This window comes from Anas acuta, chromosome 1 (assembly GCF_963932015.1).
Source record: "Anas acuta chromosome 1, bAnaAcu1.1, whole genome shotgun sequence".
NCBI lineage: Eukaryota > Metazoa > Chordata > Aves > Anseriformes > Anatidae > Anas > Anas acuta.
In genome coordinates, this window is record NC_088979.1 from 25,549,060 (window position 1) to 25,572,272 (window position 23,213).

The 23,213-nt window shown below is 48.4% G+C and overlaps 1 protein-coding gene across 2 annotated transcripts in view; it reads right to left on the reverse strand.

Annotated features, from left to right (window-relative positions):
- The window catches only part of SMAD9 (SMAD family member 9), a 41,710-nt gene extending 23,997 nt beyond the window's left edge, over window positions 1-17,713 (reverse strand). The window contains exons 1-2 of one of the 2 annotated variants that reach the window (XM_068673215.1): window positions 17,247-17,713; window positions 3,057-3,665 (exon numbers count right to left, since the gene is read on the reverse strand). In XM_068673215.1, the coding sequence (XP_068529316.1) occupies window positions 3,057-3,468 (412 nt within the window). In that variant the 5' untranslated portion in view covers window positions 3,469-3,665; window positions 17,247-17,713. The remainder of the gene's footprint in view (window positions 1-3,056; window positions 3,666-17,246) is intronic. The other variant, XM_068673209.1, reaches the window with a different exon arrangement.
- Between the last annotated feature and the right edge of the window lie 5,500 nt (window positions 17,714-23,213).

Consider the following 23,213-nt stretch of genomic DNA (forward strand, 5'->3'; position numbering starts at 1 on the left):
ACAAGGTTTGACAACCTTTGTTCAACTGAAGGCAAACACAGGCATGTCCCAAGTCCTGCCACCACTGCCTCTCCTGCTCTAGGCTCTCTCCTGTTCTCCTCAGCTGCAACAATTCTTGCTAGAAACCTGGCTGGGACTGTGATTATTGAGCCTGTGACCTCAGGTGCTAGCAAGCAAGCTGTCTGCCTCACTATTTGATTCCAGGTACAACATCCGTGCTACTACTTCTGACACATCAGCCCATCTCTGCAGAGTCCACTACCTTCAGAGGTCCATCCTCTGGTGAGACCCACATGTTCCACCTGTTCGCTATGCCCAGGACCATTCACAAACATCAAACACATGGCCAACAGTAAGACCATCAGGTGGTCTTCTAACTGGGAAGATACCACACTGCAGTCCTACAGGGGGTTGATGAAAGCTATCAGTTGGTCTAAGTTCACTTCGGCTCCTGCTATCTACAGCCACAGTGCACATCAATGATCTCATATAAAAATAAGGTGAGTGTTTAGGTGGCTTTGTATTTTTCCAGAAATGCAGCTTCTACTGAAAATGAAACATCCAGACTTATGACAAGCCCTTCAAGAGGGAATCTAACCTAGGGAGTCTAACCATCATCTCTACCTCCTTTAGGCTAGGTGGCCTAACCCCTACCTGCACTGTGATGTTGCACAAACGGAGGAAATCTTTTTTTGTTTCTTTCCTAAACGGCACCTGTGGTCAACAGACCTGCAAGGGGGAGATCCACTTGAGAACACCTGCAGCAGCAACAAAAGCCACACAGCCTGTGCAGCACTGGTCAGCACAGACCATGACATGGCTGGGCAGCCTGAGGACCAACACGCGCTGGTGAAGGGATCTGCCAGGCCATTTGAGAAGGGATGAGGCCCTCCCATCTTGGACACGACTCACTCATTATGGATAAAAGGTAATGAACCTGGCCACAGAGGGGCTGACTCGGCAAGACAGACTCAGTGATGAAAGTAAGCACCAAAAGGACAGACACTGGTATGGAAGTAATATGGAAGAGCCTAGACGTGGAAGATTTCCTGTAGGAAAAAAAAATAGGACTGTTGTTTGAGCAGACTGGCACATAGATCAATTGCTCCCAGCCTTTTTTGTGGTGATCTCAATGCTTCAACTTCCCCACCAAGCTCATTTCTTTTCTTCCCTCAACCCCCATTTGCAGCACTGCTTTCCGACTGGCCCCGAGCTGCGTTACTGCCACTGGCAGTGCTGTAAGCTGTTTCTTTTTCCCCTCCAAAACAAGGTGGTCACATCAAAGGTGCCCAAAAGTGTTTGTGTGGGTCCATGCCAGCCAGCACAGGTCACGGCTGTGCTGGGGAGCATGCTGGCATTTCAGCAATACTACGGCCATGTTCCACGTACTAGTGCAGACACAGCCAGTCTGTTTCACTGGCTTAATGGTAGGGACATATTCACAGCTGAAACCTTCTGTGTATCAGCCTTGAAAGCCATTTAGCAGCTGCTGGGTCATCCCAGCACTGTTTCTTGTCGGTGAGCACTGACCAGATCAGAAGATGGGGGTTTAAAACAGCCCCGTGCAGAGCTGTCAGCCACGGCGCTGAGGAGACTCCATTAGCTACGCGGGAGTTACACCAGAAGAAATGAGAAGGCACTGGAGACTGCAGCTTTCAAGGAGAAAGATACACAACATGGGATATTTTATGAGCATCTTTTCTTAGTTTCTCGAAGAGTTTACGTTAGCAAGGCAGAAGATCAGCTCTTTCCACTGAAAACTGTTGACAACGTGCACCACTCCCCGCAGCTGTAAAATTTTAGTCGTGACAATGTTTACAGCAGCTCAGATACAACTTCAAAATGACAGCTCTGCTGCAGCGGGTGGACTATCAGGAAGGGGAACAGCCCCTGTTTAACAAATGTTAACAAATGTCTCTCCCTTATTTCATCTGTGTGAAAAGAAACATCCCACAGTTCACTTATCTGATCCTAATGTCACCTCAGAGTAAAGTTCATGCCAGACAAAGAGTAATCACAGAATAATAAGTATACACTTACCAACCGTATCCATTAGTAAATTGAATTACTGCGATTTTTTGGCAGCAAGGGAGAGCTAGGTTAGACATTAGAAATCATTTTGAACTGCAAGGAGAGCAAAGCAATAGATTCTTTTGCCTGGGGAGGTTGTGGAGCCTCTATCGCATGGGATTTTCAGAGCTAATTAGAAAAACATCTGTCAGGAATGTAGCTGGCAATTAGTTTTGTCTTGGGAGTGGGGGGAGAGGGGAACAGGTTGACCGCTCGAGATCTCTACCCTGCTTTCTAAGATGCCTACAGAAGTCAACAGTGAACACTGCAATTTTATAACAGCTGTCTCATTGACACAAAGCCCAACTAAATGACCCTTCAGTCAGGTCAGAAGTTTTCAACGCTGACCAAGTCCAGTCTACACAGGATCATCGGTGGAAAAAAAAAAAGTTTTATGAGAACTTGGGGGATTTATTCCACATAAACTACCCACTGAGGTCATTAAATCCCACTGAAGGCATACCATCAGGCATTTTAAGAGGAGTCAACTGAGCTGGTTTCACAACCATGGCAAAACAAGCCATCTTACTGCAACTCTAATCTTTACAGAGAGAGCTATACCTTTTTCCTTTGGATCAATGAGACGATTTTTGGTTTTCAGACAATGAGGCATAAACCCAGCCAAGGTGGTAAGACCAGGCTGGTGCCCAGCCTTCATGCACATGGGCATAGCAGTGACCTTGGTCTATAGGGAGAGGGCTAGAGGATGACCAGCACCCACATCCACGAGAGGAACCTCGCTTTCAGCACCCTGGACAAGATCCTTCAGGGGTCCAAGGACACGTGGACCCCTGCCAGGAGCTCCTCACCACACATGGCCATGACTGTGATGCCCCTGGGCAGGGAAAGAGCCAGGGTCCTTCACCATCAAACAGAGCCTGCCTCTTCAGATCCCAAAGGAGGACTCGTTAGGATGCACCAGGTACAGACCTGCCAGTACAAGAGCTAAGGGAGAGATGTGAATCATTTGGAGGTGAAATAATTACCTGGGGTTTCCACCCGCCGGTAATGGTAGGGGTTAATGCACACTTCTTTCTGTTTGGAGCCAAATGGGAACTCGCAACATTCCAGTGGTTTCAATTCATGGTGAGACTGTAAATCAGGCCAGCGCCACACTCTGCAGTATATGACGTGGGGCAGCCCCTTGCGGTGAGACACCTGCAGCCGCCCATCCAAGGAACGCGGGATCGTGACACATTTACTGGGCTGACCCGGGCAGCTTAGAGCCCTTTCCAGTTCTTCCATGGCACCCTTTTTCTTCTTTAACTTCTTCACCAAGGAATCAACAGCTTTTTCTGCCCACTTTTCCTCTTCATCTCCTTGTTTCCAGCCCAGCAGCCTTTTCACTGCAGGGCTGGTGAAGGAGAACAAGGAGCTGATAGGGGTGCTGGAGTGCATAAGAAGCAGAGATCACACACCAGTGTCAACGGAAGCACGAATCACTCTCCTGCCTTGCAAGGCTTGCAGAGTTTTTACAGTATTGAGATGGACGCTTCCTTCCAAGAGAGGATTTTGTAGTCTCAGGTGCTGGTCACGAGTAGTCCAACAGGGTGGGTCTCAGAACTTCCCAAACATCAAGAAACTGCCGATGAAGCCTGGAATAACAACACAGTACAGAGTTAAGCTTCACACACTCCTTTCATTGTTCCTTCAGCAGAATATTTTGAAAGACAAATGATTCAAAATGTGCATTTAATTTTCAATCATTTTCTGCTTTTTTGTTTGTTTGTTTTGCTTTTGTTTGGTGGTGTTTATTTTGTGTCCAAGTCTCTCCTCCCCACTATCCTCCACACTCATTTTACAGCTGGACCTCAGAAAGTGTCCAGTCACTTTCACTTGTAGTCAGAGTTGAATGCAATAGGAAAATTGTTGCAGATTGGGGGTGTATTTATTGTGAAAGAAAATGTAGTGTGTTTGTTTTTTTTCTATGCTGGTAGCTGTAGGTTCAGCTCATGCGTCTTCTACAAAATTAAATCTGTAATAGCAAATTGTATGGGAGCAACAAGTAGGATATTTTTCTGTATTCAACTCCTTCTCTGCCCCTCCAATCTCACTCTGCTTGTCAAGAGCTGTACAATATTAACTGTGAAATTCTTTTAAAATTCAACTACTCCCAGATTTCATTTAGTGCCTTGAAAGATCTATCACTATTCTCTAAGCTTATTTACATTGTCTCACTTTGCAAGAGAAAACCTTGTTTGCCCAGCCAGTCTGTTTGGCTGTCTCCAATAATTCAAAGTTTTTTGGATGAAAATCACAGGCTTTTGGACACAGTCTGTACTGGATGGATCCTGGGTTGTTTCTGCTAGGAGCTGCTACTCTGACAAAGTCCAACAGAAAGAGTTTAGTTCTTGAGGGCTTTTCTTTGTTTTTATTTTACTTTTTTTTTTTTTCTTCTTTTCTTAATGTAGCTGGAGCCAGTCTAATTTTAGCTGAAAATGACATATTTCCACTGACTGGAACTCTGAGGAAAAACGTCCTTGTATGTCAAGCTATTTACTGCTTTAAATATAGTTCACGGACCCCCTGTGCATACCAAGTCCAAAGGACTGCACAAAGCACTTAAAACAGGAGATGGAGGCAGCTGGTGAGTGGATGCCTCCGGAGCAGCAGCTCCGTGACCACCCTGTGGGAAGAGCAGGTCCTTCTCACCCCCACGTAGCCACCGAGGAGACAGAGAGATGCTGCCTGGTGGTGGCAGCAGCAGGGCTTCCCAAACCGTGTTATTCTGCAGTATTCCTAAATTCACAGCGGTTAGAATGAGTTCAAAGGGCGCTTGGGGACACCGGTCAGGAGGCCTGTCCCAAAGCCTGGTTCCTGAGCAGGGTCTGACACCTCCAGCACCACCCAACCCTGCAGCACGCTCTGGAGGTCAAGGAGCACGTGGACAACGCTCTCAGCCACATGGTTTAATTTTGGGGTGGTCCTGCGTGGAGCCAGGAGTAGGACTCGATGGCCCTTGTGGGTCCCAAAGGAGAGAGAGCATGAAGGAGCCTCCCTGGCATGTCACAAGCTCCAGCAGTAGCTGCTGCTCCACCAGGAGGTCCATACTCCAAGCATCAGGGGACAGGAGGTAGCGTGAAAATAGGGACAGAACAACTACAGAACTGGAAGGGAAAGGAAACCCACCTTGCTTCACATGCCTACCACAGAATTAGGGTCAGGGTTGTGCAATTGCTTTATTTTTATTCTGTGTATGTGTCTGATTGTCATTAGACATTGAGAGAGGCTCTTGGTAGAGTACGGCAACAAGCACCCCACTTGCACCATTCAATAATCAATAAGCAGCCCCACAGAACTGCTCAAACTTAAACTTGGCCCAGCAAGCAATGAGAAACCTCAGATCCTTGACTTCTCTTTCCCTCTGTATTTGCAAAAATCCTACAACCTGGAGCGTTTAACTGGATCCTTGATACTGAATCAGAGCCGAAGTTTATTCCAGACACTTAGAAGGAACAAGTGAGAAAGAAATGAGCTCAGAATGATTTATCCCAGGAAAAAACCCTCGAGCTGTTTGTAAAACATACTGCGGATGAACTTTGGGGCCGGCAGGCCTCGTGGGATCGGGCTCAGCCTGCAGGGCTCCAGCTCCTCCCAGGTGCCTGTCCCTTGCTGCCCATCAGAGCCTGCAGAGAACCCGCCGGTGGCTGCCAAAGGCTGGGATGGCTGCGGGTCAGCCCTGAGAGCAGCAAGAGGAAGAAAGGAGAGGCTGGGATGAAAGCCTGAGGTACCAGCAGCGGTGCAGGAGGCTCTGCTGGAGGGGAAAAGGGCCGGCTCTTCTTATCTGCGGGGGTCTCCCGGGCGTTAGCGTGTGTCAACAGCTGCCCCGATAAAGTTAAGGCGACGCTGCAATCATCAGAGAGGAAAACATACGTGTTCACGTCGAAGTATTGTCCCGAGCTTTTCTTTTCCATTTTGACCGGGGTTTTAAATAAACACATTAATCTCGTTCGGTCAAATTAAATAACTCAACAGTGACATCAGTATGAGTCTGAGCACTATTGTTGCTAGTGGGAGAGTCGCCAAGGGTATGTGTATAAAAGCAAAAGCAGTGCTTTGCAGCCCATGTGATGCAGTCTCAGATAAGTACGTTGCACAATTTCCTATCGTTCTCCCCCCAGTTTCTCCTAAAATCTTTTTTGCCCCAAATCCGACTGACTTACAAAATATAAGTGGCATTAAACACATTAAACAGCTTTCAAATAATAGAATTATCAGAACATCCGAGTTTAATGTTATTAAATTACATAATACTGCATATTATTCAGCATATTTAGCAGCATAAGCCCTGTATTGCCAGGCTTAGATACCCCATTATGAAATACCTAGGCAGCCACTCTGCTCCAGGGCTGTAAAGATAGAGATGTTAATTCACAATTTCATTTTAATGATCTCTTAGGACAGCAGTTGTTTAAACTGCACGCCTTTTCCACCAGGCAACTTGCCCACCCAACTGGAAACTTCCGATGCCGGAAGGTTTTAGAGCTGTGTTGGACACATTTGCCGTGCTGACGACCCATCTTGCTTCTTGATGCTCACCGCTAGGGAACACAGAGGGGTAGGGAAGTGTTACGGCTGTGATCCACATCCCCACCACATGTATCACACCCTGGCCATACCGTGACGGGAGTTCTGGTCTGGTTGCCTCTATCTCCTTCAGTGACAGCATGATGTACTATTGTATGAGTCACGCATCATTCAGGGGACAACTAACACGATTCCTTCTTCTTGGAAGACATGGGAAGCTTTGTCTGGCTGGTCAGAGACTAGTCAAGACCAAACATGGTCAGTCTTCCATGCCCTACGTCTTTACTCCATTGCCAAGTTTAAGCCTAAGGTTTAAAATTTGCTTTATGGGAGAGACAGAAGCCATACTGCATGTAAGCATGGACCAAAACTTTTTGGTTTTGTGGTCTGCAGGAACAGGAAAAGGTGAGACTGGAAACATTTCAGCCCAGCTCACCTGTTCTGTTCCCCCTAAACACAGGGTGCCCACCTCAGCTACATCTAAGCTAGTAGATTAAACAATGCTGGGGAACATTTATAAGCATGAGAATTTGATTATGTACAGTGTAAATTGTTACCACGGTATCTGAAATGGCTTTGATCTGTGCCAAGCAGCAGTCTTTCACATCATTCTTGCGCACGATTCAGGAGTTAGCAGGGAGCAGGGCTCACTCCTAATAAGAAGTCTGCATAGAGCCACCCTGTTTTGGAGGATGAGACACCTAGTGCATGGAAGCAAGTGTCTCCCTCCCAGTTGGCCTCAAGGCCAAGAACAGTACCAGGCATGTTTAATTTACTAGTTTGGAGACAGCCTTGGGGTAGAATTTACATGGCCACATAAACACGTCCAAATTGTTGACACTCCTATCTGACCTAGTCACCCTGAAATCCCTGAATACATATGTGAGAAGTACGTGTGGGTATGTGAAACAGAGCTCTCCGCTCTATTTCCACCCAGAAAAAAGATCAGCAAAACCCAGCACTGCATACAACGAACACTGGGCGAGATGAGTCCCACCTCAGCTATGAATGACTGCTATGGACACAGAGCAGAGGGGACTGGAATACTTCCTCCTGCTCCTAAGCACATTTTTCACCTGGCAGTGCAGAACCAGCCCTTAGGCCCTCAGGTCAACAGGAGAAACGTGTTCCTCCAGGAACTCCTCTACAGTAACTTCCCCTGTGCTGCTGAAGAGCCTGACACGCCACGACCGGAGAGAAGCAGACGAAACACCATCCCTGTGGGCTTGATGTTCCCTGACCCGAGCCGAGCCCTGCTGAAGCCAGTAAGAGGGGCTCCTTCCAGAGCTCATGGAAATTGAATGAGCCCCCCTCTGTATCTCATGTGGCAGCACGCCGACACCTCCACTCTGGGAAGACTTGGGGAAATTTAGATCTGGTTTCAAGCAAAAAGGATCCACTGTGCCACTAGGATTTGCATCATCTCCCAGCAGAACATCTGCGCAGGTCCCTGTGCTGCCGAAGTTCCCTGCTAATTCAATTTCAGTGGGCGTAGGGGATCAGTCCTCGTTAAATTTCGCTTCAAGCTCTATGCAAGAAGTCAAGGAGGAGTGCTGCACGGATGCTGGTGGAAACAGGCTTAAAACAACACCAGCACGGTGCCCAGGCCATCCTCAAAAGCGTATCCGTGCGTGTGCACGTCTGTGCAGATGTGGGCTTGCAGCTGGTGCCAGAATCGAACTCCGAGGCTCGGCCCTGCCTCGGCTAAGTGAGCTGTGAGAGGCACGGCTATCAGTCTCGAAAATGGCTGACATCACCAGGCTCGGTGTCACTGCCACAGCTCAGCCAGGCCACAGAGGGAGATCTCTCAGAGGGTCGTCTAGACAGAAGCTGCACAGTTCTTGGAGATTGCACGCGGCTGGAAAACGGAACAGCGAGACAATTATAGCTGGAAGTCTGCAGCTCGGTGACTAAATCACAACAGAATTGGACGGGAGAATATTATTTCAGTCGAACAATGTGAGAAGGAATGCTGTGAACACGCACGCGGTTGGTTATTTTTACCTAGCAGTGAGCGAGTTACTTCTACCTCCTAGGAAAGGGAAAAGGACGTGAGTTCTCCCAGAGCTGATATTGCTGTAATTGAGACTTGATTTGGTTTCAAATCAATTTAGTGCCCAGCTGAGAGCAGCCAGCATACTGCAGCGGACGGAGGACTGCAGGCTGGCAAAGATCTTCCTCGGTCACGTTGTCACTGCTGTTTGCTCTCTGGATCTTCCACTGCTCAGCGGGGAAAAAGGGTTTTAAAATAAAGAAATGAAAGACTGTTTACAAATACTTTGGGTCTCAAAGGAGTGAGGAACCTCACCAAGCTTGCCCTGGGCCTGCTCACACACCCTGAGTCTGAGGCAGAGATCCTGGCACTGGCACAGGATTTCGCAGGCACAGCTGCTGGGAGCAGGGCAGGGGAGGGAGGTTTTTATGCATGCATTTACCCCTGCAGAGCACCACGGAAATGCATACGTGAGCCACACACACACACACACGTGCTGCTGCTCCAGCAGGCAGCTCACGGCTCGGGAACAGTGGCCCCATGTTACCCCTGACAGATGCAAATCACCTCGGAAAGACCCATGTTCCACTTGTGGCACCCATGGCGTAATTTGGGATCCCCCGGGCTCCTTCTCGGGATGGGGACCAGAAAGACGAGGGTGTTGTTATGAACCCATCCAAAACCACTGCCTTTTGCACCCAACAAAACACAGGGAATGAATTATTCATCGCATTGTTACCGAGTTCTTCCACAACCACAGAACCTGACACCCAGGGTTTTAATTAAATAGGATGTAAAGAAGGATTTTTTTTTTCTTTTAATTAAGAAACCAAATTTCTTCCTGGTTTGACCCTGAAGTGCTCCAATTGAAAACAGCTGCAATGATATGAGGTAAAGCACTTGAGACTCAAATTTACCCATGTTTCACACAGCCCTGGCAGCATCTCATTGTTTATTCCTATAAGCTTAAATGAATAATGCAAACTTCTGAAACTCATTTTCTTGTTTATTTCAACTTTGGTCTGAAAGCCTTTCTGCATTGAACTTTGAGCAAAGCCATCGATATCAAAGACAAATCCCACAGCCCTTCGTGCTCCTCTGGCTGCTCCTCCACACTGCGGAGCCCTCGTTGCATTCAGCTCCAGGATTAGAAGAGGACAACGTCTGATGCCAGTGTCTAAATGTCTGTGACTTCCACATAATCTCTCTGAGCTTGTGGAACCACTCAGATATTACCTCAGCACAGTCCAGCTTCTCTTGACAGGAGTAACACATCTTCGTTTGCTATAAAGGAGGACGGATTCAGACACATGAGCTGCACAGCTTAACACAGCCACATAAATTTCCACAGGGCAAACACTTGTGGCTGTGTTTAAGAGGCATAAATTCAGTCACAAAAGTAAACTAAGTACCCAGTTTGCTTTTGGTTTGTCCGTGGTGCCTAACTGGGAAAGGATGTACTAATCGCTGGGGTGGGACCACTCTGAGCGAGTGCATCTTTGAGATGGTGCAGCCCCAGGCTGAATGCAGAATGAATTCATCTTTTGGGGACCAGAATCAGCAAAGCTGTGTTAGCCGGGAAGAAGGGAAGGACATGGATGTGGTGACAGCACGCTAATGTGCAAAAGGCTGCTGCAAGTAGGATAGGAGCAATCTGTCTTTCAAGTCCACATGAAAATGTGTAAGAGTAGAGCTATGTGTTTGGATACTTACTGCTGTTGGAGGTCTGAGAGAGCAGATCACAGCACCACAGGGTGGCTGAGGTTGGCAGGGCCCCTGCAGGCCCCTGGTGCCCCCCCTGCCCAAGCAGGGATACCCAGAGCAGGCTGCCCAGGACCACGTCCAGGCGGCTTTTGGAGATCCCCAAAGAGGAGACCCCACAGCCCCTCTGAGTTACACAGCTTTCTTCAGGAATAGCTGTGCTGGCCTTGGGGAGGAAGAAGGGACTGAGAAGCCCTATGGCCCTCTACAATGAAGCCCGTGAGCCTCTCTGTTCAGGCACAGCACTACACTAACACGGTTACGCTGGTTTCGAGCCCTAGGCTAACTCAGGCAGTGCTACCTGCGTCCCGCTGCTCAGGATAAACACTCTCACCAAAAAAAAAAAAAAAACACCAAAAACAAAAGCAGAGAAAGCAGAGGACTGGAAATTCTCACTAATTTGCACCTTTGAAAATCGCCCACAATATTTGGAGGCACCACAGAGAATTACCACAACCAAAATCTGTGCAAAAACACGAAAGCGGACCAACTTATCACTGTGATCTCTCTTTGACCGCGCTTCCTTCCTCGGCATTAATTTTTAAAGGAAACCAGGGGCTGTGATGTTTATACGGAGTCAACCACAGTGCGTTCCCTGGCTGGGCCACACCGAAGTCTCTGAGATGCAACCCCGGAGGGATACATCCTCTCCCCTGCCCCACGCCCTGCTCCCCGCGGGCAGGAAGACGAACCACTCACCCAGCCCCTGCCTTAGCCCTTCCTGGGCTGCTTTGCTCGGGCACAGAGCAGCAGCTCTGACAAAGTGCCCATCTCCCAACCACCTTCCCCTCCTGAGATAACACTCGCAAGGAGTAAACACGCTGCGGGGAAGCTCTGAGGACATATCAGTGGGAGAAGGCAGTGGGATATTATGGGGAGGTGCATCAACTTGCCTTGGGGAGCCAGCACATCTCCTCGTGGCTCTGGTCATCCCCATTTTATAGACAGTCGGTCCCGCATTCTTCACATGCCCACCATTCCCAGTGAAACTGTAGCAAAACCCATCGGTGTTGCTAAAAATGGAACAGTTGGAAATAACGCAAAAAAATAGAGTTCCTGCTTTTAAAATAAACGCTGACTCGTCTCTAATACAGAGCACGCAGCCAAGTGCCTCCAGAACAAACACTTCACAAAGGAAGAAGGGGACTAGAAAAGAATTTCAGCTTCATTGCTGGCCTGAAGTTTATATCCACACTAATCAGATCCTGTAATCCTTGTTATCAATCACTGGCATTCTTGGAGAAATTCCCAAACACCCATTTTAGGGAAAGGATTTGCTTGGAGTTAGATGTGAAGAATGCTGTGAATAGGGATACTTCTGAAGAACAGCTGCTTCACCTAGGATCTGGCACTCAGGTCTGATGGAGAGGCTATCCTGAAAGTTTAGTGTCTCTGTTAGAGAGGAATGCACTTTCTGAGCCCGAGTTGGACATTCACAGCGTGTGCACGGGAAATGGGTAAGGCAACTGATTTTCCCCGTGTAGCACACGCCATCTGCCCACCAGGAGATCTGAGGCCCAGCTCTGCGGCGTTCAGGTGCCCAACACCTTCATTTCCTGCTGGGACACACGGAAAAGGAGGGAGGCTGGCTCCCGGCGGCAGATCTGCAAGGTCTCAGCCTGACCACGAAACTCCCCGCGTTAGCAGTTTTGCAGGGAATCACGCTAGCAGCCTGCTGCCTTCAACCCGTATCGCATGCAAACCTGTCTCTCCTAAAAGGCTCTCACTGTGGGAAGCTGCTAATGCGCTCCGACTGACATATGGGCTCTCCTGCTCCGACATCCGCAGCCGTCTGCGCTAATGGAGCCCTCACGGCTCCTGAAACCCTGTGGGGGGAAGGGAGGAGCATCCACGGGGCCTAAAACTGTTCAGAAGAGGCTTGGAGGACAGGTGGGCTCTGATATGAGTGGGTTTCATCTGATTCACTGGCCGGGGTTGCCTTGGACAAGGGGCCGAGGCTCGCACTGAGGTGCTTTCCATGAGGAGTATCTGGATGTGCCTGGACTCTCGGTGGAAGCTGTTTCACCACACCAGCTCTGGAAACAAAAGGAGCAGGAACTTGCCTACCTAGTTGCCTTCTGTGAGGAGAGAAGGAGGAGACGGCCAGCCAGCCCCGGCAACTTCAGCCAGAGACGTGGGTGCTCAGCTTCTCTGCAAGGCAGAACACTTGCTTATGGGATTAAACAGCCTTCACGTGCCTCCGTGTGAGCCTGGGAGCACAAAATGAGGGCTGGATTCTCTTCGACATGCAAGATGACACGCCGTGGTAACAGCCAGCTCCTGAAAACGCAGGGTACCGAGCAAAGGGCAGGAAGAGGGCCCTGAGCCTTCAGAAAAAATGCATCTCTTCTGCAAACTCACCCCAGGAGCCCAGGGAACATCCCAACTCAGTTTCTCCCCTTCCTCTCCCCTCCTACCACTCAGATCTGCCCAAGACCCCACACAGGTCCCTACCAAGAAGCAGAAAAGCAGCAGGGAGCTGCCTCACGCAGGGACGAATTTCAGTTTCCTTATCCTAGATGTCTCTGTGGAGGCCTCATGCCTGTCATGAAGCAATCCAGGAGTTCTCAATTAAGGAGATAAATTATCTACCTCACACGCTGCGGGGTAAGAAACTGCATGTTGGCAGCTGGACTCGTCTGATGGAGCCAAGTAGGTGTGGGTAGGCCAGGCCAGCAAGTAACCAGAAGGGAGTCCCAAAGAGCCATGTGAGCTCCTGGTGCCTTCGGTCCCTTCTGAGCCCAGCATGTGGGACCCCATCCTGTAAATGATTTTCCTTCAGGTGCCCTACCATGTAGGTATCCCGACAAGGACCGTCCTGCAAAGCCCTCTGCACTCTCCTGATGAGGAACGCTACACGGGAAAGCTTTACCAAAAATAAATAAAAAGACTTTTCATTAAGGGAAGGCATGGCAAGGAACTGCAAAGCGATTAACCATTGTTTAAGTGCACCTACAACCTCGGCAGCATGGTTATTTGCATTATAAAGTGTTCCTAATTGCACGGAGCTTTGCTGTGAGCAAACACCACCTTCTGGAAAGGGTACCACCACCACCAGCCCGCTGCCTCGTGCTCCTCACAGCGCAGCTGCATGGCCAAGCACAACCCGGGGCAGAACAAACAGAAGAACAGTTATCAAGCAGCGACCAATCTTGCTCCTTTTGTAGCCAGGTAATGAGGGTGAAAGGAAGCCTGAAGCAGAACAAACTGTAACGACCCAAGGATCTGGTCATTTTCTTTCCTCCTCCTTTCTGCCTTTCAGTGGACCGCAGGACCGAGGCCAATAGCTGTGGAGAACCCTGGAAGCGGGGAAATCTTTCAAAGCCTGACTAAAAACCAGGAGTATATAAAGACTCCAGAACGGGAGCCTGCGTGGAGACGTTTCAGAAAGGAAAACAAAAGATCCGGGGTTTTGGCAGGGGTCGTGCTGCCTGGGAACAGAACGTAGGTGGAAGAAGGGAGCCTGTTGGGAAACGGGAGGTTGCAGTATCGAGCTGGAAGGGTGCCACTGCGTGGACTAATGCTTTGGCAGCTGCAAACGAAAGGAAGGGGGGATGTAAGAAGTAACGTGAAGAAGAAGTGTCAGGAGACATCTGGGAGTACCAAGGCTTGTGAGGAAACACAGCAGTCAAAGGATGATGCCGAGTTTGGCAGAGGGAAGGAGGTGGTGGTGTGACTGACAATGAAGAAGAGTGGGAAGGAAACAAGTTCTGGAGAGAAGGATGCTGGAAAGATACAGCATTTCTCCTCCCAGGGAGCAACACACCTAGAGCTTCCCGCTGCCTCAAAAATAAATAAATAAAGATAAACCACAAGGTCGATTATCAGATTTTCTTTTCCTCTCTGCTTTCTGTTTTTACAGTGGCAACCGTGTAAGCTAGGAAATTGTGTCCACCTCCACGGTGTCCTTGCTGTGCCCTTGTCCAGAGGAGCTGAACCTCAGGGAAAACTGTTCTGCCTAGGATGCATCTGTCTAGGATGCTGCAACAGTTCTTGCAGAAACCTGCAAGCAGTCCTATAGAAAAATCTGTCTAAAATCACAGCTATCTGCACAAAAAAAAAAAAAAGAAAACTTGAACAGACAGAGTGTCACCTGCTCTGATGTAAACGTGTACGTACACCCGTCAGGATCTCAGTCTGGGCTCCGATCCCACAGTCTATTAGATCCCCTCAGCTGCAAAAGCTCAGCAAGGTTTTCAGCTACTCTCGTGAATACACGGAGCCCTAAGCTCTCCAATTCACCTCTTTATCTGCAGAATTCCCACACTACTACCATTCCAACATTATTAAGAATATTTTTGAAAAATTAATTTTATTACACTGCATTCAATCTAATATTTCTTACAACAAACGTCCTCAAAGACAGTAATAGGAAAGCAGTGATTCTCTCAAATTGTCATTGCTATTACTGTCTTTGGCTGTTAATGTACAATAACTCTAATGGTTCTTTATACCCGCCTGCAGCAGGAAACCACGCAGTCTACCATAACAGCCTTCTGTATGTATGTATTTGCTGTGCTGCTATCATAAATATTTTAAGTGAAATTTTTAATTATTTCTTCCCCATCCCTGTCATTATTATTGTTTGTAATAGATATGCTGCACAGCAAATAGAATCTACGTACACTTTTACCACGTTTTTTTTTTGTTTTTTTTTTTTTTTCAGCAAATTACCTAGAGCACATGTATTTTCCCCCCTTTTGGCTCCCTGAATTCTTCTGTTAGGTTTCTTTGAAGCCGGGTGCCTCGTGCAGCTGATGCCGGAATACTGCTAGCAAGTATCAGCACCGGTGATAAACACGAGCTAGTGTTTTGGTTAGAGGTCACTTGTAATTAGCAGTCATTGTCCTTTGAATTTAACAATGGAAAAATAAAACTTTATCGCGACAGATTAGCCTGGCCATCAGAATTACAGCACTTTAGCATTCAGCGGAGGATTAGATGACACGCTATCTGCCGGGCTGATAACAGCAGATAGCTAAGGATTCAAATGTGAAATGCACCAAGTCTGTAAAAGAATAAAAGGGGAGAAAGGAGGATTAACTGTCCAGATGTTATGTGATACATTACACCGACACTTCTCTGCTCCTATTTTACTGCATTAGGCCTTGATCCGTCCCCAGCGAAGGCAGCACGGGGCACTGCTACCAGCTCGTGTGAAAGCAGCTTCCAGACCTGAGCGGCTCCCCAATTCCTCTGCACTCCTCTCCACCTTCTGTGGATATTTGTCATACGCGCGTGTGCCCCTTAGCTTTGGACAAGTGCATTAATAAAATATTAGCGCTCAACTTCTTCACAGAGTTGTGCGGCTGACAGCTCAGAGTAAACCTTGGTGCGTGTTTGTTTCAGTTGCTGCATGTGGATAAAAGCATCTGTCTCCAGCCCCTATCAACACACAAACCCTGATTACCACCAGGATGCGTGGTGAAACACGCTCAACCCCTATTTCAGTCATTTCTGCAGAATTACAGCTTATCAGCTTATATGCCTGTAACGTGGTGAAGTAGAAAGTGTTTGTTAATTACATCGCAAGGGACAGAAAAAGGAAACTACTGCACAACTCAGTAAATGTAACACAACGTATACTTCTTGATAAAATTCATGTTTATCTTAGCCACTATACCAAATTAACTCAGTATTTAAAATAGGAAAAAAAATACACTCCCAGCCTCTGTTTTAAAACCTAGCAGGAAACAAACACAAACCAGCCAGACACTGGTACTTATCAAATCTGGACGAAGAAGGGAGTTGTCTGGCTGGATGAAAACGGATGAGGCTTGTTGGACTGATGACATTTGTCCTACCGTCGCTGAGGGGAAGAATTTTGTGGCTTTTTTTCTCGAGCTTACGCTCCCGAAGACGAGCAGGTCGCTCCTACCACACGGACAGGCTGTGTAAAGCCCCTCGCTCCTCCACGTCGCAGGTACGAAGGAGAGAAACTTGCCTTATCTGCAGTGTCCTCCCCAAACAGCCCCAAACTTGAACACATTCCAAAGACGTGCACATCATTTCCTACTGCTACCCAGGGAGAGTTCATTCACTGAGAAGTTGACCATTCGGGGCTGAGTTTTTTCCTCATTAATCTATAAAATGCGAGTAATTAACAGTGTGTGTATGTGTGTGTTTGTGAGCATGCAAGCGTGTGTCATTTATTTTTATTCCCACTAAGCCTTCTTTTAAAGCAGCCCTGGCTAGCATCAAATTAATTTACCCATAAAATCAAAGGAGGAAAACGCAGTTGCCACACAATATCGGAATTGTTGCAAATTAGCCAAACTTTGAGCTCCCGAGGCTGAGAGCTGCAGGGGCGCGGGGACAGAGCTGGGATGGGTCTGGCTTTGCCATGGGGTGGGCTGCTGGGTTTTGGTGACCAGCACCAGGCAGCCCAGGACGGCGTTTGGTCCGCAACCAAATCCCCGAAATTCTGCTCGGGAGCGTGTCCAGGAGCGGCATTTCTTGAGCAGCGAGCAACCTCTGAAAGGAAAACTATTCCCAAACGTGTCATGTGGGGATTTTTGTGTTGTTGTTTTGCTTTAGTTTTTTTTTTTGCTCTCCTCCCCCCCCCTCCTTCTTAAAGCAGAGGGAAAGCAATCATAACGGCGGGGAGGCTTGTCAGCGCTCAGCCATCCATAAAAACGCTTTTTTTTTTTTTCTTTTTTTTTTCTTTTTCTTTTTTTTTTCCTCCTCCTTTTCGCTCGCAGCCCTGGCGTCGCCTTGTCTCTGCCTCTCTGCCCCCGCCGCCCCGGCCCCCTCCCGGCCCCCCAGCGCCGCGGGGACACCGGCACCGGCACCGGCCGCTGCTCCCCCCCCCCCCCATCTCCACCTCCGCTAACTTCGGGGGGACGGCTCCGCGCGGCCCCCGCCCCGGGACGCGGCGGGGAGCCCCGGCTCTTACCTGCCGCCGGCTCGGGCTGGGGTCTCGGTGCCTCGCAGGGAGGGAGCGGGGCTGGGAGCGGGGCTGGGGCTGCAGCTGCGCGGCGGCGGCGGTGGCGGGGCCAGGGCGCAGCGGCAGCGGCAGCAGCAGCCCCGGCCGGCGTCAGTCAGGCGGGAGCCGGCTGCCTGTATTAGTGCGCCGCGCTGGAGCGCCGCCAGCACCAGCGCGGCCGCCGGCCCGCCCCTGCGCTCCCCCCCGCCGCCCGCCCCGCGCACACACACACAGACAGTGCTCACACACACACAGACAGTGCTCACACACACAGGCAGTGCTCACACACACAGACAGTGCTCACACACACAGGCAGTGCTCACACACACGTATATAAACTGCACGCACACACAGACTGCTCACACACACACACATACAAACTGCTCACACGCTCGCTCCTCTCACACACATACACACTCCCCCCCTCAAACTCCTCACACGCTCACTCCTGACACGCACACACGCTCCTCAAACCCACTCTCACACACATGCTCCTCACACACATACTCCTCACGTACTCACTCAACTCCTCACACGCTCACTCGTCAAGCACTCCCCCTCCACACACACACACTTCTCAGGCACACTCCTCATACACTCACTCTTCAAACACTTCCCCCCCCCGCACGCACTCCTCACACATTCACTGACTCCTCACACGCACCCCCACTCCTCACACACCATCCTCACACACGCACCCACTCCTCACACACACACACACACACACACTCCCCCCCACACACTCCTCACACGCTCACTCCTGACACGCACACTCCTCACGCATCCACTTCTCACACACATACACACTACACACACTCTTCACGCACTCTCTCCTCACACCCCCACTCCTCACATGCTCACTCACTCCTCACGCACACACGCACAGAGTTCACCCTGCACACCCCCACCGCCCACACTGAACCCTCACCCCATGGCGCCTCTGCTTCCCACCCCGACAGACCTCTTGCCCCTCATGCACACACAAGCCTGTCCCCACCTTGCACACACAATCGTAAATACACTCACACATGCACACACACTGGGCACACGCACAGCTCGCCCCCTCACCCAGCCCACCCCACCCAGCCCTTCTCTGCCTGTCCTGCACCCGCAGCTGCCCCAGCCCTGAGGCGCCGCCATTTCAACTCCCCATGGCTCCCCGCCATGGGGGTCCTGAGTGCTCCTGAGCCCCCTGAGGGCACAGGGGATGCCACCAGCTCCCCCCTCAGCTCCTCCTGTCACCCAGTCACCCAGGTGCTGTGTCTTGCAGAAATTTCCCCCCCCCCCCCAAGCTTTCACCCACAGGAGACAGCTGTGGGGGTCCCGCTGGCCGAGCAGTCTGCACCTTGAGTTCGCTGTCCTGAAAATCCAACCGGTGATTTCAGGAGCCAGTCACATAGGACTTCCACTCAGACTTTAATAGCAACGCAAGGAAATAAAATATTTTGTATATAGGACTTAGTAACACTTCCACAGGGGCTTTGAATGGTCCTGTCGGTTCATGGGACTGGCCAGAGAACAGCAAACCATTTCTAACTATATGCTGGATCAGCTGTATTGGGTAGCATATTGGATTAGCTGTAATAAGGACAGGCTGAAAGAGAAATATCGGGTAAGTCCAGTGGCTACAGCCACTCATACAGGAGGACACCAGAGACAAAAGGTACTTGTGAATTTAGGGCTCTAGGCGATGCTAGGAATAGGTTCTGGCTGAACCTGCCTCTGATTGCATTGAGAGTTCCAGTTAAATTGCACTGAGCCTTTTGAAGTCAATCAATAAATATGATTAAAGATATCATCCTGCTGACATTTTCGCCAAATTTTTTTTTCCTTGTAAAACATGACAGAAAAGCTAATGCAGTTTGTGTAGACATCAGAAAGCCACAATGGAATTACAGCTCCGCAGTGCAAATTCATCAAGGCATGTGTGTGTGGAGGGAGAAGGGGGATGTAATGCAACTCCCTGAATACCTCTCTTTGCCACTTTGGTCCAAAACATCTTAAAATATCAGCTGCTTCCCCACTGCTGTCTCCCTTCTCCTGCAGGAGACTTCTTGACAGATGAGTGGCAGAAGAGACGCTGGTATTTATAAATCACTGTAAACATTTATGAAGTGCCAATCACACATCCTAACTCGGCATGACTGGAGATTTTACATCCACGATGCTGTTTATTTTTAACTTATGCACTTAAAACATCAATCTGTAGAAAGATTATGAGGAAAGTAATATTATCACATCAAATACATCCACACAATGATAGGGGAGTTGCATATTTAGGTCTAAAACCTATCAGTCAAGCTCCCTGTTTAGACCTCTCTCTTAAATCCTGTGCTTTTGCCTTTGCAAGTGGTGGCGCTGACACAGAGCACCATGTAGGTGAGGATGCCCTCCTTCAGCCTGTGCACCATGCAGACTTCTTAAAAAAAAAAAAAAAAAAAAAAAAAAAAGAAGAAGAAACAAAACAAAACAAAACAAAAAATCAGTTTCTGCTCCTCTGCCTTGCTAGCCTTAAATCTGGTTAAGGTGCATTGGCTCATGCTTGCTGTTGAGTAAAGCCAGACACACGGACAGTTACGGTGGCTCAGCTGAGGTGTGGTGTGTAACTTTCTGAGGCACGACTACTTGGTCGTGAATCTTGAGGGCTTTAATACCCGCGTTCTGCCAAATCTCACTGCATCTGTTCCAGGTGCTAAAACCTCTGGTTTCTCATTCCTCTGCTCACAAGTGCTGCTGGCAGCGAAGAGGAGGCAGAACAAGGTGGTCTCTACTCCCACCCACCGTGCTATCCCCAGCCCATCTTCCTTGGCGGTGTGAATTAAAATGCCACTTCTGCTACTGCAGCTGTCCCAGCCAAGAGGGCACAGCAGCAGGCAGACACTGCCTAGGTTTTTCAGTCAGTCTGTAAATATATTACTTTGGTAGTAGCTTTGAGTTAGACTCAGATTTGTAAAACAACTGAATTGCATTAATGTGTGGTGCCAGTTTTAACTGCACCGTGTTGATTGCATTACCTGTCATCTGCTAACCTATGTATCTGAACTATGTATCTTCTCAGGAGCAAGGCTCATATATAACACCTCCTCTTCTCCCCTCTCTCCCCACACACTTTAAATCCCTTCCCTGAAGTCCAAATCTTTGCCCACGTGGCTTCCAAATCCTGCCTTCTCATTTTCGGGATCCACTCTAACCCTTCTTCTGCTGGTGTCACTCATCACCTGTCAGTCCCCTGCCCTGCCCAGGCTCTGCTAATTCCGTTCTTCACATGCTGTTATCCCTCCTAAGTGTCTGGTTTCCTATCCTGCCCCTGGTAAGCAAAAAAGCCCAACTTTGGCCTTCTCACAGTATAACTTTCCTTCTCTAATCCCACCCTGTAAAACATGGACCAACCTCCTTTACTCATAAACCCAAACCTGGTCTGAGTGTTCTCCTCTGTTTGGTCTGCATTTTGTCTTTTTGTGCTGGATAGCTCTGTAAAGAAAGTCAGGAGTAAAGGAATATGTGGAAAACTATGAAGACTGGATGAAGCTGTGAAAAGGAAGGAAGGGTTCTATTTTTGTTTTTATTATTATTATTGTGGTTTGTTTGTTTTGTTTTGTTGTTATTTTTTTTTCAACACAGACACTGTGTAATATGCATAGAATAAAATGAATTTTCCGCTTGGAAGGGACTGCAAGTTCCCAAGAGCTGTAAGTACATCTACTCCCTGTATGTACTGTTACAGGGTTCCAGTGAAGTACTGGCACAGTCCACCACCACCCAACAAGAAATAACTGTTGCAGCAGCAGTGTTTTGATGAACCTCGCGCTCTGGAGATACCTCAACCCACTCCAAATGTGCTGGCATGGGCACAAGAAGATCTCCAGCCACAGCACCATGGATTTACTGAGTTACGTTTTCCTTGTGGGCTTTCTCTAGGCAAAGACAAAGCAGACACTTGCCTCTGGCAGCGGATTCTTGGGAACAGCGACATAGCTGTGGTTCTGCTGCCTGCTCCGCCTGTGCCAGAGCCCTGGAAAGCGAGGGCTGTTCCTGTAGCTGAGGGTGGAGCCAGACGTGCAGGGCAGCATTGCCAAGAAAAAGAAGGATGACTCCTTCAAGTAGTGGCAATCACCATCCCTCAGTGGGTGCATGAACGAGATCAAACCATGTCAGGATGCCTACCTCCACTCCTTTTGTTCCCCTTCTCTCTAATTGTAGGGCTAGAGCAGCCTCAGTGCCTCATCCTTGGATTTGGCTAAGTCTGATGTTTGTGGTGTCCAGAAGCTTGGAGCTTGCTCAGTTTACCCTGCTTCTTATTCACAGGTTGTTTGAGGATATCACTATTCAAACAGAGGTCTGAACAGCTTGGGCACATCTGTATCAGGTTTTAAATAAACACTTGAACCATCAGGGAGTCTTCTGCCACACATCTTTTCCAGCACCGACAGAATAAGACACTTGTTCCGTACAAACATGTTTCATGCTGCTCACATCAATTTTCTGCATGTTTGTGGCATTAAGATGCTAGTTCTCAGAAGAAAAACAGGTGGAAAAAGCAGCTGCTATCTTATGCAACAAGTTGATGAATGCAGTATTGCAGAGACTGTGCTGGGCAGCTGGTTTCTCTGTTCCCTCCCAGCAAAGACATCAGAATTACTCTTGTCTCACTATGCTTTGCTTCAGATCCTAGAAGTGAAGCTATAAATTCGGAGAAGCTGAAGAAGATGGAGGCAGGCAGACAGGTTCAGAGATGCACGACTAGAGGGAGAGAAGGAGAAAAGGGAATCAGTATAGTGGATATTTAACAAGAAGCACCTGAGAAGACTGTATAATGATAGCAGACTGTATAATAATAGCACAGAAATATTGCTGTGTAATAATAGCACAGAAATACTGGGAGGCGCTGAGGTGAACAGGCTGAGTGACTTCACATACTGCCACCAGAATGTGGATTCTGTCCTTTTCTGGGTCAGACAAGCAGCAAGATCCAAAAATTATCATTTAGTTTCATGACACTTTTCATCCAGATGCAAAAGAGGTGTCAAGAGGTGAATGAGAAGACTATGATATGGACAAATGGAGATAAACCTTCAGCCACCAACCAAAAAAAGACTCAGAAAAGCATTTAAACTGGCTACAACTGAACTTAATGCAATTTGTAGAATTGAAAAGGATGATTTTTCTAGCCAGCACTGTAATTGAGCTAAAAATATTTGTTCTTGTGTGTATGCAAGTACCTGCTGAAGCAGCTGCACAAGATGAAGTCATATTATTTGTGATTAAAGATTTTAGGGGCAAATTCTACTCTGAGCTACAAGAACATAAATTTGAAGTAATTCCAGTGAAAGTTGTCATCATCTAATTATATCAAAACTCCGTAGAGTCCCTTTTTTTTTTTTTTTTTTTTTTATCCACATACTGAGACCTGACTTTAGACCACCAAAGTTTTTAATGGATTGAGGTCCAGCAACCTGTTTTATTATTCGTGCTGCGTTTCTTTTCTGCTGCACAAAGTAAGACTCTGAGATGCTCAGAATGAGGTGATGTTGGGATATATTTTTATTCCAAGGGATATGGTTAAATCACAGACTACAAGATCTTCCTGTTGATGGTCTTTTTCTTCCTCCTCAAAGCTATGAGACTGTGTGGAGGAAGAGGACAGCGACACGTCCCTGGGCTGCTGTACTGGACAGGCTGGGACTCGAGATTGAACTCAAATCAGGACTGTGACCTGTGGATGAGTCCTCACAGGAGCAAGTACACCCCAAAGCATCTCTGGCCATGAATAAGTCCACTCCAGAGCAAAGTACATCTTGAAGTATCTGGGGCCACAAATAAGTCCATGTCACAGCAGGTACACCTTGCGGTATCTGTCTGTGGATAAGGCCATGCCCGAATGCCTCAAAGCATCTGTGGCTGTGAGTAAGTCCACCACACAGCAGGCAGAGCTCTGAA